Source organism: Equus asinus, chromosome 10, assembly GCF_041296235.1.
Source record: "Equus asinus isolate D_3611 breed Donkey chromosome 10, EquAss-T2T_v2, whole genome shotgun sequence".
Lineage (NCBI taxonomy): Eukaryota > Metazoa > Chordata > Mammalia > Perissodactyla > Equidae > Equus > Equus asinus.
In genome coordinates this window covers 83,189,403-83,206,484 of record NC_091799.1, presented here as the reverse complement: position 1 = coordinate 83,206,484, position 17,082 = coordinate 83,189,403, and the positions used below count along the sequence as shown (strand labels likewise).

The following is a 17,082-nucleotide window of genomic DNA, read 5'->3' as shown; positions in this document are numbered from 1 at the left end:
CACAAAGGTGCTCAATAGCTGGATGAACTGAACATATGGACACTAAACCTCTGTTTCCACTTTAAACAACAGGATACAGATACAAAAATTAAATGACAAGCCCAATTCAGTGACTGAACTAAAATTTAAGATAAAGTCTTAAACGTTATTTCTGAGCTTATTTTGTTAACATGATATAAAACTGTTAAACCGTTGCATTTAAGAAACTGGAACCAGAAAATGAAACCAGAGTAAAACTAGCCATTACAATTTATATGCAGTCCTTGAATTTCCAGTCCCTTCCAGAGGGTGGTGGATGAGGAAGACAAAAGTTTACCTAACACATCATGAACCAACAAGAAAAACCTGGACCTTAAAATTTAATGAATAAAAAAAAATAAGCCAGACATAAAATAAATACATATTCTGTGGTTCCACCTATATAATGTTCTCAAAAAAAGGTTACAGTGTTAGAAGTCAGCATGGTGGTTCCTCTTTGGAGGGAAGGTGTGGAGAAAATCTTCCAAGTTTCTTTTAAATTAATTTCTGAGGGAAAGTGATTTCCATATCCAGCCAAATTATCAATTAATTGTGAAAGTATACTAAAGACATTTTCAGATATACACGGTCTTTAAAGACTTACTTTTCTTTTACCTTTTCTCACCAAGCTACTGGAAGCTCTCAGAAGCTAGACACACCAGAAGTGTACCCAGAAAAAGACAGACAAGAGATCCAGGAAGCAGATGAACCAAGAGAAGAGAGAAGCAACAGCAAGTCTCAAGATGGCGGGGCCAAGAGGAAACCAAATGTCACAGGTATGCAGCAAACCTAGACAGCCAGCAACCCAGAGTGACTCAGGTTAGAAGGCTGAGAGAGAGGTCTTCAGAAGATGAAGAATACAGACACAGGAGATTTACACCATCAGGGAAAGTTTACGATTAAATATGTATATATTAGACACTTGTACTACTGTGTGTATATATATTTAAATTGCGTATGTGTACTAATATATTATGCACATTGTGAAACAAAATACAAGAAAAGGATGAATTTAAAAAAATTTAACTCAACCTCCTACGGTACAGACCAGCTAAAATTGGTCCTCCTAATACTGAACTACAAGCTAAATCCTATCTCAATAAAAATTCCTATCAGAGGGGCCGGCCTGGTGGCGCAGGGGTTAAGTTCGCACATTCTGCTTCTCAGAGGCCCAGGGTTAGCCAGTTCAGATCCCAGGTGTGGACATGGCACCGCTTGGCAAAAGCCATGCTGTGGTAGGCGTCCCACGTATAAAGTAGAGGAAGATGGGCATGGATGTTAGCTCAGGGCCAGTCTTCCTCAGAAAAAAGAGGATTGGCAGTAGTTGGCTCAGGGCTAATCTTCCAAAAAAAAAAATTCCTATCAGAGAAAAAGATTTCTAAAACTCAGCTAAGCACTATTTCAGTGTTTCTCAACTTTTTTTTCATTATTGCTCCCTAAGAGCTTTTTTAGATTCTTTTTTCCCTAATCACTCCCTCCCCCATGAGATTTTAATAAGATGGTTACACTGCATGTCTGTTTATATACTGCATGTTTATCTATGCTTTATATATGAAAGGAGAAAGATTTTTTTCACCACCACTCCCAAAACCAATTTTCACTCCCTTAGGGACAGATGACATTGCCCTCATCGAAAATACATGATTTACTTAAATAAATATTTACTGAGTGGCAGCTATATGCCAGGCTAAGATATTCACTATCAAAAAATTCTAGGGGCTGGCCTGGTGGCATAGTGGTTAAGTGCACACACTCTGCTTCAGTGGCCCAGGGTTCGCAGGTTTGGATCCGAGGCATGGACCTAGCACCACTCAAGCCACGCTGTGGCAGCATCCCACATAAAACTGAGGAAGATTAGCACAAATGTTAGCTCAGTGACAATCTCCCTCAAACAAAAAGAGGAAGGCTGTAGTTTACTGTATGCGTTTTGACCCACAAAACCACAATGAAGTGGACTAAAAGATAGAGACCTTCTTCCTAGCGTTTGTACCTCGTCAAGGGCCTGGTTCAATAAACATTTGATGAATGGATGGAAATCGTTAGAATTCTAGATGCGGTAATTACACAGCTTGTAAACGTCATTTAGCAAGATGACCAGGCTACAAAAACGCTGGTTTCATATCTCAAATCTCAGAGAACGCAAATTCCAATTGCAAACTGCAACCCTGAAACCTTGAATTTTCTGTAGTCAATTTCCAGGAGGAAAAAAAGGACAAAAGTAAACAAAGTAAAAACAAAAAACAAAGAAACAGTTCCTATTCAGTAACTTTTAACCTTCTGTTTCACTAAATGCTTTCAGTATTTGATGAAAGCCATGTCCTCTTTCTCCAGGAAAATACAACACACACAATTGCAGAGCATTCACAGAGTTTCTAAACTCCATCTGTTGACTCCAATTTAAGAACTTCTCCAATAAAAGAATATGAAAACCAAATATAATTTATTAAGCTTAAAAATTAAAGTTTTAATTTAAGCTTAAAATACATTTTTTCTTTTGTTTTGGTTTGGTTTTTTTAAGGAAGATTAGCCTGGAGCTAACATCTGCCACCAATCCTTCTCTTTTTTTCCTGAGGAAGACTGGCCCTCAGCTAACATCCATGTCCATCATCGTCTATTTTCTATGTGGGACACCTGCCACAGCATGGTTTGATGAGCGGTGTGGAGGTCTGCACCCGGGATCCAAACCAGTGAACCCGGGGCCACCAAAGCAGAGCATGCAAACTTAACCACTAGGCCACATGGCTGGCCCTTAAAATGTGTTTTTAAGCTTCAAAATATATCTACCAGAAGCATTCCTTCTGGTAATGTAATGTACTTTAATATCAATCGTATTCTTGCAGATCAGAGGTTTACCAAACAACTGAGAAAGGGCCTATTTTCTATATATACCTGTAATACCTAAATTAAAGCCTCAATATTTTCTAGAGTACATTACAATACTGTGCAATGCTACTGAAACAGGTTGCAGTCTTTCAAGCTTTGACTAGAGAAAGCTAAAGCCACAAACATCAATTTCAAAATGAAGCAGGGTTCTCACCTTTGGCACTTGTCACTACACTTACTAACTGGAAGAAACATGGGGACAAGCACAGTCTCTCTGTGCTGCTTCAAAAGGAGGCTCGCGTGAAAACAAAACTCCCTAAACAAAGACTATAGCAACTTTGAATGATATCATTTATCCTGATTAATAGCAGAAAAGTTATGCTGATAGAAAGCAGGGAAAGTTTGCCTGGTCATAAAGGAGAGTTGGGCTTAAAATTTAACACGACATAACAAGTCAAGCATGATGCATTTAGGGGTTTTAAGACTCACATATAAGCTGACACTTACTATAATAATTTCTTTCTTTAAATGTCAGAAAAATTCCCTAAATATTTCAAAATTTGATTAAAGTAATTTCAAAATATAATTCTAAAAGATAATCTCAAATGACCCACAGAGGAACACTCAGATACCTTAAAATTAATAAATATCAAATATTAGCATGACAAAGATAAATCAGCAAATATTTTGACCATGCTGTGAAAGAAACCCGACGCACTGAAGTGATTTCAATAGTATAAAATCTTGTTTTAAAGGTACAAACAGTTTAATGAACCCCAAAAACTAATTTTTGAGATCCTATGTATTTCATACTTGTGTGCCTACTCTCAAAAATACACTTGAGGGGGGCCGGCCCTGTGGCCAAGTGGTTAAGTTTGCGCACTCCGCTTTGGCAGCCCAGGGTTTCACCAGTTCAGATCCTGGAAACAGACATGGCACCACTCGTCAGGCCACCTTGAGGTGGCATCCCACATGCCACAACTAGAAGGACCCACAACTAAAAATATACAACCATGCACCGGGGGGCTTTGGGGAGAAAAAGGAAAAATAAAATCTTAAAAAAAAAAATACACTTGAGGGCCGGCCTGGTGGCGCAGTGGTTAAGTTCACACGTTCTGCTTCAGTGGCCCAGGGTTCAACGGTTAGGATCCTGGGTGAGGACATGGCACCACTTGGCAAGCCATGCTGTGGTAGGCGTCCTACATATAAAGTGAAGGAAGACGAGCACAGATGTTAGCTCAGGGCCAGTCTTCCTCAGCAAAAAGAGGAGGATTGGCAGCAGATGTTAGCTCAGGGCTAATGTTCCTCCAAAAAAAAAAAAAAAAGAAAAATCAAATCTTTAAAAAATATAAAGGGAATATTATTTGTATTAGTAAAGGAATCACAAAATTCCAAAACTCAGAAGCCTTTACTGTACTTTAAATTACTAAAAGCTTAGCACATCTCGAAATTTTGAATGTTGAGTGAATTTTTCATTAACAGATTTTTTTTTTTTTAAGATTTTATTTTTCCTTTTTTCTCCTCAAAGCCCCCCCATACATAATTGTATATATTTTTAGTTGTGGGTCCTAGTTGTGGCATGTGGGACGCCACCTCAGCACGGCTTGATGAGTGGTGCCATGTCTGCGCCCAGGATTTGAACTGGCAAAACCCTAGGCCGCCAAAGCGGAGCGTGAGAACTTAACCACTTGGCCACGGGGCCGGTCCCTCATTAATAGATTTGATATCCAGAGATGATGCATTCTGCTGCATGTATAGAAAAGAGAACTTTTGAAAAAATGAAGTTATACATCTTGATAAGCATTGTATTTCAAAGTAGTAACCTTGGGAAACTTATTCCGAAAATGGAACACATCTTTGGGATCAATCTTCGGAGCTAGTTTAAAAGCCACGTAAAAGTCAGTTCCAGGGCCAGCCCCGTCATAGTGTTTAAGTTCAGTGTGTTCTGCTTCAGCGGCCCAGGTTCATGGGTTCAGATCCTGGGCATTGACCTACACCAAGCTGGGGCAGCAACCCACATAAAAAAGTAGAGGAAGACCAGCACAGATGTTCATTCAAGGCTAATCTTCCTCAGCAAAAAAAAAAAGTCAGTTCCATCATTTTAGTTAAACTTAACTATTTTATCCTAAGTGTGTATTATCCAGCTCAAGCATGCACTTATTTTTCAAAATACACAGTGAAATTATTGCATTGGGGTTCTTATCTATAAGCATTAGAAACATTAGTAAGCAACTCCAACTATCTTTAAAAAGGGACTTTACCTGACAGCTCTTGAAGCTTACAAAATTGAAGTGCCTCAAAAATCAGGATGGAAAAGACAGCACCAACAGGCTAGGGAGAAAAAAGCTCAAAGAACCATGTCAGAAAACAGTCTGATCCACAGTGACACTACAGTAGTCCCCCCTTATCCTCAGGGGATACATTCCAAGACCCCCAGTGGATGCCTGAAACCTAACAGTACTGAACTCTATATATACTATGTTCTTTCCCATACAGTCAGGCCCCCCCACATCCAAAGGTTCCGCATCCACAGATTCAACAACTGCAGATCAAGAGGCCTATGATGGCTGACTGTACTCAACAGGTATAGCCTTTTTTTCTTGTCATTTTCCCCTAAACAATACACTGTACTAATTACTTACAAAGCATTTACATTGTATTAGGTATTATAAGTAATCTGGAGATGATCTAAAGCATACAGGAGGATGTGCGTAGGTTATATGCAAATACTACATCATTTTCTATGTGGGACTTGAGCATCTGGCAGATTCGGAGAGTCTTGAAACCAATCCCTCTCAGATACCGAGGGACAACTGTACATACATACCTCTAATTAAGTTCAATTTATAAATTAGGCACAGTAAGAGCGGCCAGCCCCACAGCCAAGAGATTAAGTTCATGCGTTCTGCTTCAGCAGCCCAGGGTTTCACTGGTTTGGATCCTGGACGTCGACATGGCACTGCTCATCAAGCCATGCTGAGGCAGCGTCCCACACAGCAGAGCCAGAAGGACCTACAACTAGAATATACAACTATGCACTGTGGGGCCCTTTGGGGAGAACAAAAATAAAATAAATTTTAAAAAAAAGATTGGCAACAGATGTTAGCTCAGGTGCCAATCTTAAAAAAATAAATAGGGGCCAGCCCCATGGCCAAATGGTTGAGTTCTAGCGCTCTGCTTCAGCAGCCCAGTGTTTCGTCAGTTCGGATCCTGGGCGTGGACATGGCACCGCTCATCAGGCCATGCTGAGGCAGCGTCCCAAGTACCACAACTAGAAGGACCCATAGCTAAAATATATATGCAACTACGTATTGGGGGCTTTGGAGAGTAAAAGGAAAAATAAAATCTTTTCTGAATAAATAAATAAATATGGGCCAGCCCTGTGGCACAGCGCTTAAGTTTGCACGTTCCCCTTCGGCGGCCCAGGGTTTGCCGGTTTGGATCCCAGGTTAGACCTACACACCGCTTATCAAGCCATGCTGTGGCAGGCGTCCCACAGATAAAGTAGAGGAAGATGGGCATGGATGTTAGCTCAGGGCCAGACTTCCTCAGCAAAAAAGAGGAGGATTGGCGGCAGATGTTAGCTCAGGGCTAATCTTCTTCAAAAGTAAGCAGGTTGATAAGACAGTAAGAATGAACGAATGACAACTTCACACAATATGGATGAACCTCACAAACAATGCTGAACAAAAGCAAGACACAAATGAAAGTACAAAAATGGGCAAAATTATTCTATGCCGAATTCTGAAGTCAAGCTGGTCCTCAAGGACTGGGCAGTGACTGGCAAGGAGATCAAGCGGGGCTTCGGGAGAGCTGGCCATTTGTTTCCGGCTCGAGGCGCTGATTTCACAAGTGTGTTCAGTTTGTGAAAATTCACCACACTGATATGTGCACTTTTCTTCAGGTTTACTACTCAACAAAAAATATTTTTAAAAAACCATAGTCTCAGCTTTTTCAAAAAATCACAGTAAAATTAATTTCACCATTTCACAATATCTTAAAATTTTTTCTTGTTTTGATTTCAAATAAGGTTAGTTCACACATATATATAAAATGTGTCCATCATTAATGACCTACCTAACCTTAAAGTTTAGCTTTTAAATATTTTAAAAGTACCCAGATATTACAAATATGAACGCTAAGTTAAAATAATAAAAAGTTAAAGCAGTGAATTTTTTAAGCTACATATTACAGCTAAAGTTTAGAACTACTTAATAGCAAATTAAGTTAAAATCTACTATTAACAAGCCTAAATGCCCAGACTCTAGGTAAGAGAGTAATTCCTGCCCCTGAAAAAAGTGATATTAGTTGAAGACAGGGGAGGGAAACCTGCCAAGGAGAAAAACAAGAATGGATGAGCTGACAGGCTGGTTGTTAAGATGTTTAAGGACAGGAAAACATATATAGGCTAATCCCTAAAACCAAAATCTAAAGCAGTGCAAAATCTCAACTTCACCCCTCTCTACTCCAACTCCCTGAATTGCTTGCAAAAGGAGGAAAAAAAAATTTCTCTATGTGGTTGTTGAAATCAGCAAAAATTGTTTAGAATTAGCTAGTGTCTGGACCTTGGATATGACATGGCCAAGTACAGTGAACCATGACACAAAATAAATACAACAGATGGCTTCAATTATCTGCCACCAAAAAATCTTAAATTGTCTGAACTTTGTAAGTACCATTAAGCTTCAACAAATAAATTCTTTAGATTATCTTCAAGAAAACCAATCACAGAAAAATACCACGTTAATATGCTTTAACGTAAACACATACTTGGAAAAGCAAAAAGGTACTTTCTCACAATAATTCCTCACTTAGTGTGACTCAGAAAGCCAAAAGCTAGTTTTAGTTTTAGGTTCTGTTTGTTTTTTAAGTTTTAGTTTTACACACAGTACATATCCATATAGAAAAGTCTCAAAACTATAAGCCAAAATGTTCACTCAAAAACACGAATGACTTGTTTTCTTCATTTTCCTTCTTTTTTTAATTTTCTAAAACGTAACTTTTGCCCCAAAGGAGAAAAATAAGGACTTAAAGAAAAATGTTTACTACCAAGATTCTAAATAGTGAAGCCTAAAAAGGCAAATGAAATCTTTCTAAAGCCACATTTCTAAGACACTATACATCTAGTTTGCTTTTTCATCCAAAGAACAAAAAGTAATTTCACATACAGCCTGCTTTCATCATAACTCAATATTTAATAGACAGATAATGGGCCCCTCTCAAGGCCAGAGGGACCTACACTTTTTTCAAAGTGATCATTATTAAAATCTGAACAAATGGGAAACCCAGATATTGCAAATGCTCTAGACATTTCTAATCAAGATAAACTTTAATATCTGACAAGTTTCAGTGAAATAAGATCAGTTGTTTCACGAGGATGAAATGTTTTTTGCCCACCTTCATGAGTTGGGAAAGCCCTCCTAAAAATCAAGACAAATAACACTGAGATTTCTGTGTCTGACTCAAAATGTACTGTCTGTACTTTCCACGCTAGGATAACAAGTTCCAAAACCACCTCACCGTACCTGATTTACAGAATATCCATCCATCTTTATGACTGTCCACAAGTCTGTCTTTAAAAATAATCATTTTTGTAGCTGGACAGATAAGTGCTAAAGCAACTACAGCAAAATATTAATTATAGAACCTAGGAGGTGAGTACATTGTGGTCCACGGTAGCTTTTGTTTTCAACTTCTCTATGTGTGAAAACTCTCACAAGACATTGGGGTGAAAATAATCGTTTTCAAAGTCAGAACACAAAGAACAGCTATCCCAACTTTAACCCATCTAAAGCTGTGAGGCCTTTCACGAAATCACAAACCTAGCATTTCAAGCATCCCTCGAAAAACCCTTCCTTAAGATGGCCAGACTTTCTCGGGAAGAGCCAACTGATAAAATACAAACCGATTCTAAAAACAATCTCTCACCCAAAGCAAGTTTGCCTAGAAAGTCATTTTCCAGGAGGTTTCATAAGAATTTTGTTTCACTTTGATCAGTAAAACTTTTGCCTCAAATACCACGGCACTGAAATTTTTCAAAGTTCCAAACAGTACACCTTAAGTTTTTCCTTTAAAGCCCTCAAGAATCAGATCCGTAGAGCCTTCCCAGGTCCTCAAACCTGCAGAAGCCAGGAGCTCAGGGCGCTGGTGGCTCCAGGGGATGTACTCTAACGGGCAGGCTCCAGGTGGGAACGGTACCCTGCGGTCTACACAGGTCAAACGCGCAGGAACAGCGAGCAGGCAGCAGACTGCCCGGGAGTCCAAAGGAAAGGAGTGACTGTGAAAGGTGAGAGGACACATCCGAGCACCCGGGCGGGAGGACCTGGACGCGCCGGGCCGGCCGCGCGCGGAGCTCGGATCCTTGGAGGCCGGGCTCCCGCCACCCCCGCCCGCCCGCCCGCCGCGCCCGCACCTCTCGGTCCTTGAGGCCCAGTAGGAGCACCTCCTCCATCAGGGTCAGCCGCGTTTCCTTGGAGTCGCCCTTGTCGTCGTCGTCCTGCTCGTCACGGCGGCTCTGCGCGTCGTCCTCGCCGCCGCCGCCGCCGCCGCCCGCCGCCCGCTCCTTGTCGGCGGCGCTGCGGGAGGCCTCGGTGCGCCGCTGCACCAGGCCCGAGCTGCGCTGGGTCAGCGAGGTCATGGCTCCGGCCGAGGCGCCGCGCCGGGCCGAGAGGGACGCGGGACCTACCGGGTCTCCCTCCTCGGCCCCGGACGCGGGCTTCCGTGTTAAATCCGGGCGCTGTCGGCAGCGGGGCCGGGGGCAGGCATGGGGAGGCGGGCGGCGGCGAGGCGGGCGAGCCGGGCGCCGGAGGGACCCTTCTTTGCTGCGACCGCGGCCCCCAAGGCAGCCCGAGCTTCTAGACGACGGCGGCGGCGGCGGCGGCGGCGGCGGCGGCAGCAGCAGCGGCGGCGCCTTTCCAATATGGCGGCGCAGGCTGACGTCACCGGAGGATGTGGCACCGCCGGCGTGGGGCGGGGCCGGGGCGCCGGAAGCGGCAGGCGGGGCGGGGGGCGAAGGCCTGCCGCCGGCGACCCCCTCCCGAGCCGGGGTCTCAGCCGGCGCTCGCCCGTTCTTCCGCGTGCCTTCGCCGCCCGTCCCGCCTCCCTCCCTCTGGTGACGTGTCCTCCCTCCGTCCGCTCCCCATTCGCACCTCCAGACCCGGGCTGCAGCCAGAGACTGGCGGGGCCGCCACGAGTCGGGGCAGCCGTGGCCTCGCGAGGGTGGACCCCGCTCGGCCTCGAGCTGTGTCGTTAGCACCCCAGACCCCGGCATCCTCGGAGCCGGCGCTGGGCTCTGTGCCCCTTCGGAAGGAGCGGCTGCATTTCGGTGTCTTGAAAGTGGACTTTGAGTATTTCCTAGGTGTATTACTGCGTGAAAAGAAAGGCTGGAACACATTGAATGGTTTCGTTCTTAAAACTTTTTTCCTCGCCTCCTGACTCGTCAGGTGACCGGGGCGCCGTGAGTACAGTTAGTGCTGCCCACGTCAGTGCGCGCGACCTGAACAAACTTTATAGACACAGTAAACCTGTGGGGTTGCATGCCACGTCTTTGTACACGTTAATCTCTCTCAATTTCCTAGGTTAAATCCTCTTGGCGTGCTTGACAGTTTGTGCAAGTTATGTTAAAGGGGAGACGGCAAACCAGGGAGCGGGGTTTGGAGGGCCAGAAGGGTGGTGCGTTTAACATTATCCAGAAATAACATTGTATGCCATCTTAATATTTAAAGTCAACAAAGACCACAGGCTGTGGCTACAGAATAGTTTAGATAGGAGAAATATATCGTAAACAGGACTTAAGTCCTAATAAATGAGAAATTAAATGATAAACGCCCACCGTGAAACTGTCCCATAGAAGATTCTGGCTACTGTTCTTCCCCTCCTCAAACCCATTATCCAGAACTCCTCCGGGCGGCTCACCATGCCCACCCCACACCCCGGGAATTGAGACCGATACATCTAGAGGAGGGAGGAGGGGGCAGGGTGAGCACAAAGTAGTCCCTCCTTTTTTCCTGTTTTATGGGCAAAGTTCAATTTCACCTCAACAATTTCTCCCATTCACATCCTGTTCAACTTTTTTTCTTTCATGTCTCTGCCAGTTCTTTCCCAAATAGCCTAAAGTATGTTTCTTTAATTACATTCCTAAAAGAATTGTAATTAATTTATTATTTGATTCATACATAGTCAGATACATAGTTCAAGGAGCGTACAGATAGATGTAGTGAAAATCTGCCAGCCCTGCCCCTGTTCAACCAGTTGTTCTCCCCGTCCCCTTCCCTCCCCCGGGGGTTTTACAATATGCCAACAATCCTCGGATACTCCTCCCAAAAGGTGAAGCCTCGTTCCCCTCTCCTTGAGTGTGGGCCAGATTTAGTGACTCTCTTTAAATGAATAGAATGTGGCAGGTGTGCCTAGGTCATAAAAGTCTTTCCAGCTTCTTCCTTAATCTCCCTCTCCCCACTCCTCTCTCTCCCTCTCTCTTTTCTCTCTCTCTCTCTCTCAGATCATTCACTTTGGGGGAGGCCGGCTGCCATATCATGAAGACATTCAAGCAGCCTTTTGAGAGGTCCATTTGGGAAGGAACTAAGGCCTCCTGCCCACAGTCATGTGAGTGAGTGAGCCATCTTGGAAGCCGATCCCCCTTCTCCAGTGAAGCCTTTAGTTAACATCTTGATTACAACCTCCTGAGATTCTGAGCCAGTTCTGTCACCTGACTAATTGCCCGGAGGAACTCGAGGGTGGGTTTGGAAGCATTTAACTCTTTTTCCAAAATGTTTTTTATTCCTTTTTGTTGTGTTAAGGAGATGCTATCACCAACCACCTTGAACCGGCCCAAGCCTCACCACAAGAGCTACCCCTATGACCTTTGCCTTCTTTTTTTCTTTTTTTTTTTTTTTTGAGGAAGATTAGCCCTGAGCTAACTACTGCCAATCCACCTCTTTTTGCTGAGGAAGCCTGGCCCTGAGCTAACATCCGTGCCCATCTTCCTCTACTTTCTATGTGGGACGCCTACCACGTCATGGCGTGCCAAGCTGTGCCATGTCTGCACCCAGGATCCGAACTGGCGAACCCCGGGCCGCCAAAGCGGAAGATGTGAACTTAACCGCTGCAGCACCGGGCAGGCCCCCTTTGCCTTGTTTTTAATGCTAAAATCTCTCCAAGAGGAGCTTAGGCCTTATTACCATAACCTGCAGTGTGTGTGGAAGCATGTTTTCCAACTGAGCCTGCGCAAGCGAATCCCCACCTCTCCCTTTCGAATATTCATTCCCCATCCGAAATAAATATCCCTGCTTCCCTTTGTTTGGGGACGCCATGACTTTGGAAATGATTTGCCCACGGTCTCCTATTTGCTGCTTATATACTTTTGCTTTGTGAGACAACTACTTCTGGTGGAGAGTCTGATTTAACTTGCCGGGAGGCAAACCCACTGTTGTACCACCCAGCTAAGCCATTCCTGAACTTCTGAGTTACAAAACCTGTGACATAATAAACACCTGTTGTCTTAAGCTGCTAAGTTTGGGGTCATTTATTATGCAGTAAATAGATACCGAAATACTTGGGCTCATCCACACACAAATAGGTGAGAACTAATACTATTTTCCTGGCTATCTTTCCAGAGATTTTTTTAATGTATATTCAAGCAAATATGAAAATATATTTTTCTTCCCTTTTTATACAAATAATAGCACATTATACACATTGTTTTGTATCTTGATGTTTTATATAATTGATGTTGGAGAGCTTTCTATATCAATACTTAAGAGCTTTTCATGCTTTGTTTCAGCTGCATCATATTCTGTTCTATAAACGTACCATAACTTTTTTTTTTGGTCAATCCCCTATTGATGTACACTTAGGTTGTTTCCAATCCTTTGCTATTACAAACAATGCTATATAAATATAATGGGGAACACTTTCTTCCTTTCTGAAAAAGGCCTTTCTGGATTATAATCCTCACCTTGGCTCAAGTAAAACTCACCTTATTTCTCTTAAAAAATATAAATATGGGGCCGGCCCTGTGGCCAAGTAGTTAAGTTCGGACTCCACTTCAGTGGCCAACTCCGCTTCAGGGTTTCACTGGCTCGGATCCTGGGTGCAGACATGGCACCGCTCATCAGGCCATGCTGAGGCGGCATCCCACATGCCACAACTAGAAGGACTCACAACTAAAAATATACAACTATGTACTCGGGGGATTTGGGGTGAAAAAGCAGGAAAAAAAAGAAGATTACCAACAATTGTTAGCTCAGGTGCCAATCTTTAGAAAAAAATCCATAGGGGCCAGCCTGGTGGCGTGGCAGTTGAGTTCACACGTTCTGCTTCAGTGGCCCGGGGTTTATCGGTTCAGATCCCGGGTGCGGACGAGGCACAGCTTGGCAAGCCATGCTGTGGTAGGCATCCCACATATAAAGTAGAGGAAGATGGGCACGGATGTTAGCTCAGGGCCAGTCTTCCTCAGCAAAAAGAGGAGGATTGGTAGCAGATGTTAGCTCAGGGCTAATATTCCTCAAAAAACAAAATATATGTATACATATATATAAAAATATAATGAATAGCCACATATGTTTTTGTCCACCAAAATGTATGCTCGTGGTCTGTCTCCTCACAAGTACCACACTCTTCAAGTTATTGAGACTTTACGCAACTTCGTTGCTCTTCTCTTTTTTTTTTTCCCCAGAGTTTTCCTGGCATTTTTTTCCTTGCTTGTTATCCACAAGGTAGACTTCAAAATCACCTTGTCTGGAAACAAAGACAAAGAGAGAAGGCAGGAAGACAAGAAGGATATGATAGTTTGGAAACATTTTGGCTGGGCTGCAGGGGAGAACGTCATCAAAAGCAACAGTCACAGACAATGGTCAAATAATGCAGTGCTGTGAAGCCATTTTAAAATTTCCGTCTGTTTTCAACCAACACAATGAGAAGCCATTAAAGGTGCTTTTAAATGGCCTGTGTGGGGAAAGATGGAATGGGTGGGTGTATAATATCAGATTTGCATTTTGAAAAGCTCACTGGATATACCAAGGAGGTAGTCACAAGGAATACACGAGCCAGTTAGTTTTTGCAGTAGTCCCACAGGACATGATGATAACTTAACTATGATCATGGAAGAAGAGACAGGAGTGAATGGTTTCAAGAGACACAGGAAGTAAAATTGACATGAATCAATGGAAGATTGACTATGGAATTGGTGGAGTATAAGGGAGAGAGTTTTTCAAGGTTGACTCTCCACCTCTGGCTTGTATAAGAGTGGACGGGAGAGCCATTCACTGAGACAGGGACCACTGAACACTGACCAAGTTTGCACGAGTTTATCTCAGTTGAGTTTTTCAGAAGCATGTGAAACTTCCAAGAGGAGATGTGTAGGTAGTTGGGTGTACAAGAGCTTTCTGTTTTAATCTGATAAAACTTTCAAAACACCTAGAATGAGAAACTATAAAAGTACCAGAAGAAAACTAAGAGTGAACTCTTCTATAACCTTGGAGAGGAGAAGCCTTTCTCACCATGACTCAAAATCCGATAAAAATTTTGAAATAATTATAGATTCACAGGAAGTTACAAAATTAATATAGGGAGGTCTTGTGCATCCCACAATGGTAACATCTTATATAACCATAGTACAATACCAAACCCAGAAAAGGAATATTGGTGCAATCCACAGACATTATTCAGATTTCACAGGTTTTATGTGCACCTATTTGTGTGTGTGTAGTTCTGTGCAATTTTACCACATGTGTAGATTTGTGTAACCAACACCACAATCAAGATCCATACAACATTTTTCTTTTTTTTAACCTTTTTTTTTAATTTTATTTTTCCTTTTCCTTCCCAAAGCCCCCCGGTACATGGTTGTGTATATTTAGTTGTGGGTCCTTCTAGTTGTGGCATGTGGGATGCTGCCTCAGCATGGCTTTATGAACAGTGTCATGCTCATGCCCAGGATCTGAACCTGTGAAACCCTGGGCCGCAGAAGCAGAGCACATGAACTTAACCACTCAGCCACGGGGCTGGCCCTACTTTTGTTTTTTTTAAAGACTAACACCCAAGCTAATAACTGTTGCCAATCTTTTTTTTTGCTTTTTCTCCCCAAATCCCCCCAGTACACAGCCGTACACCCTAGCTCTGGGTCCCTCTAGCTGTAGCATGTGGGACGCTGCCCCAGCGTGGCCCAACGAGCAGTGCCATGTCCGCACCCAGGATCTGAACCAGTGAAATCCTGGGCCACTGAAGCAGCGTGTACAAACCTAACCACTCAGCCACAGGGCCAGCCCCCGTACAACATTTTTCTATCACCACAACGATCCTTCATGTTACCTGTTTATAGTCACTCCCACCTCCCACTCTACCCCCCCACTTCATGTTTAACCCTTGGCAGCCACTAATCTGTTCTCCATTTCTATAATTGTGTCATTTGAGAATGCTATATAAATGGAATCATGTACTATGTAGCCCTTTGAGACTGGCTTTTTTCACTCAGCATAATTCCCTTGAGATCCATCCAAATCATGTGTATCAACAGCTTGTTCCTTTTTTATTGCTGAGTAGTATTCCACAGTATGGATGTTCCACAATTTGTTTACCCGTTCACCCATTAAAGGATTTTTGGGCTGTTTCCAATTTGGATCTATTACAAATAAAGCTGCTATGAACATTCATGTACGTGTTTTGGTGTGGACGTAAGTTTTCATTTCTCTGAGATAAATACCCAGGAGTGCAATTAGGGTCATATGGTAAGTATATGTTTAGCTTTTTAAGAAACTGCCAAACTCTTTCCTAGACTTTCTGTACCATTTTACATTCCTATCCCAGCTTATTCAGAAGCACAACCATACTATTGAAATAACTAGCAAAACTTTCAGAAGCATTCAACAATATTTCTTCTTTTTTTTTTAAATCTAGTACAATGATAGCAAAGATTTATTGAGCATTTACTATGCAAGAGTCTTACATGTTAATTTTAGACTGAACTGTGTAGGTCACTACTCTTCACTACCCCATAGTCATATTATACATCCACATCCTTGCCAAGGCCTTGTAGTGGATGGAGTATACATCATGACCCCTTGACATTGAGCTTGGTCCAAGCCTTGACTTTGGGGTTGGCCATGTGACTGTCTTTGGAAAATAGGATGTTAGCTGATATGCAAACAGAGGTGTGCAGTAGGCGTATGTATATGTGCTTGTCTGCTTGTGCTTTTGGCTACTGCCATGAGAAGAGATTCTTTCTCAGCCATGAAAACACTTCCTCTGTGTAGTCTGCTAGTCTCAGAAGAATGAAATGGAGCAGACAGAAGCAATTGCACAGCCTGGAGCCAAGCTAGCCAAGTCTAGCTGAGATCAGCAGGGCCATTCTAGTCACCCCACGATTGTTGAAATAAATGCTCATTGTTGTAGGCCACTAAGATTTCATGTTAGCAAGCAGCAGCATCTGAGTGATACTAATATATTAGCTCACTTAGTTCTCACAATATCCTGATTATGTGCTATAATTAGGCCCACTTTACAGAAAAGGAAACTGAGGCAAAAAAAATTAAATATCTTGCCTAAAGTTCCACAGCTGGCTCCAGAGTCCATGCTCTTAACCAGGACCTCATAATGACTCAATGATTTTAGGGTAAAAACAACTACACAAAGTGGTCTTTGTCATAAAAAACATAAAAGTCCAATTAGACAACTGCAAAGTTTCAAAGATTTAAGATTTTATTTTTGAATGGGTAATAAATTTATATACTTCAAAAATCAAAACAATAAAAGACATTTACACTGAGAAGTTACGCTTCTACCCATGTCCCCAAGTGTCATAGGCATAATTCTAGCATGGCCTTCATGATTCTTGCTGCCCTGGTATCTAAACTTTTGTGTAATCCCCTCTCCCTGAGTGCAGACGGAATTTGTGACTTGCTTCTAACTACTAGAATCTGGCAAAAAGGGAGGGGAGAGTGCAGATGTAATTAAGGCCCCTAATAAATTCACTTTGAGTGAATCAAAAGGGAGATTATCCTGGGTGGGCCTGGCATAATCAGGAGTTCCTTGAAAGCAGATCCAACCCTTCCCTAATGAGAGAGACTTGAGTCAGCTAAGACACTCCCTTGATGGCTCTCAAGACACTCTCTTGAAGAAGAAAACAGCCATACTGTGAACTGCCTGTGGAGAGAGGTAGCCTCTAAGAGCCGATAGTCTCAGTTTTAGAAACACAGCGACTGAGTTATGCCAGCAACATGTACGAGCTTGGAAGAGGACCCCAAACTC

At 42.8% G+C, this 17,082-nt stretch overlaps 1 protein-coding gene and 1 long non-coding RNA gene across 3 annotated transcripts in view; one reads left to right on the top strand and one right to left on the bottom strand.

Moving 5' to 3' along the window:
- GOLPH3 (golgi phosphoprotein 3) overlaps positions 1–10,244 on the bottom strand; it is a 52,526-nt gene extending 42,282 nt beyond the window's left edge. The window contains exon 1 of the mRNA XM_044779459.2: positions 9,254–10,244. Coding sequence (XP_044635394.2) covers positions 9,254–10,234 — 981 coding nt within the window. The 5' untranslated portion in view covers positions 10,235–10,244. The remainder of the gene's footprint in view (positions 1–9,253) is intronic.
- On the top strand, positions 10,158–15,470 carry LOC139046439 (uncharacterized). Of its 2 annotated transcripts, none has more exons than XR_011506522.1 (3): positions 10,158–10,297; positions 11,339–11,573; positions 13,514–15,470. It is a non-coding gene; the product is annotated as an uncharacterized lncRNA (long non-coding RNA). The 2 variants fall into 2 exon arrangements; XR_011506521.1 differs by lacking the exon at positions 13,514–15,470 and adding an exon at positions 11,637–12,349 and having other exon boundaries at positions 11,339–11,442.
- The last annotated feature ends 1,612 nt before the right edge of the window (positions 15,471–17,082 follow it).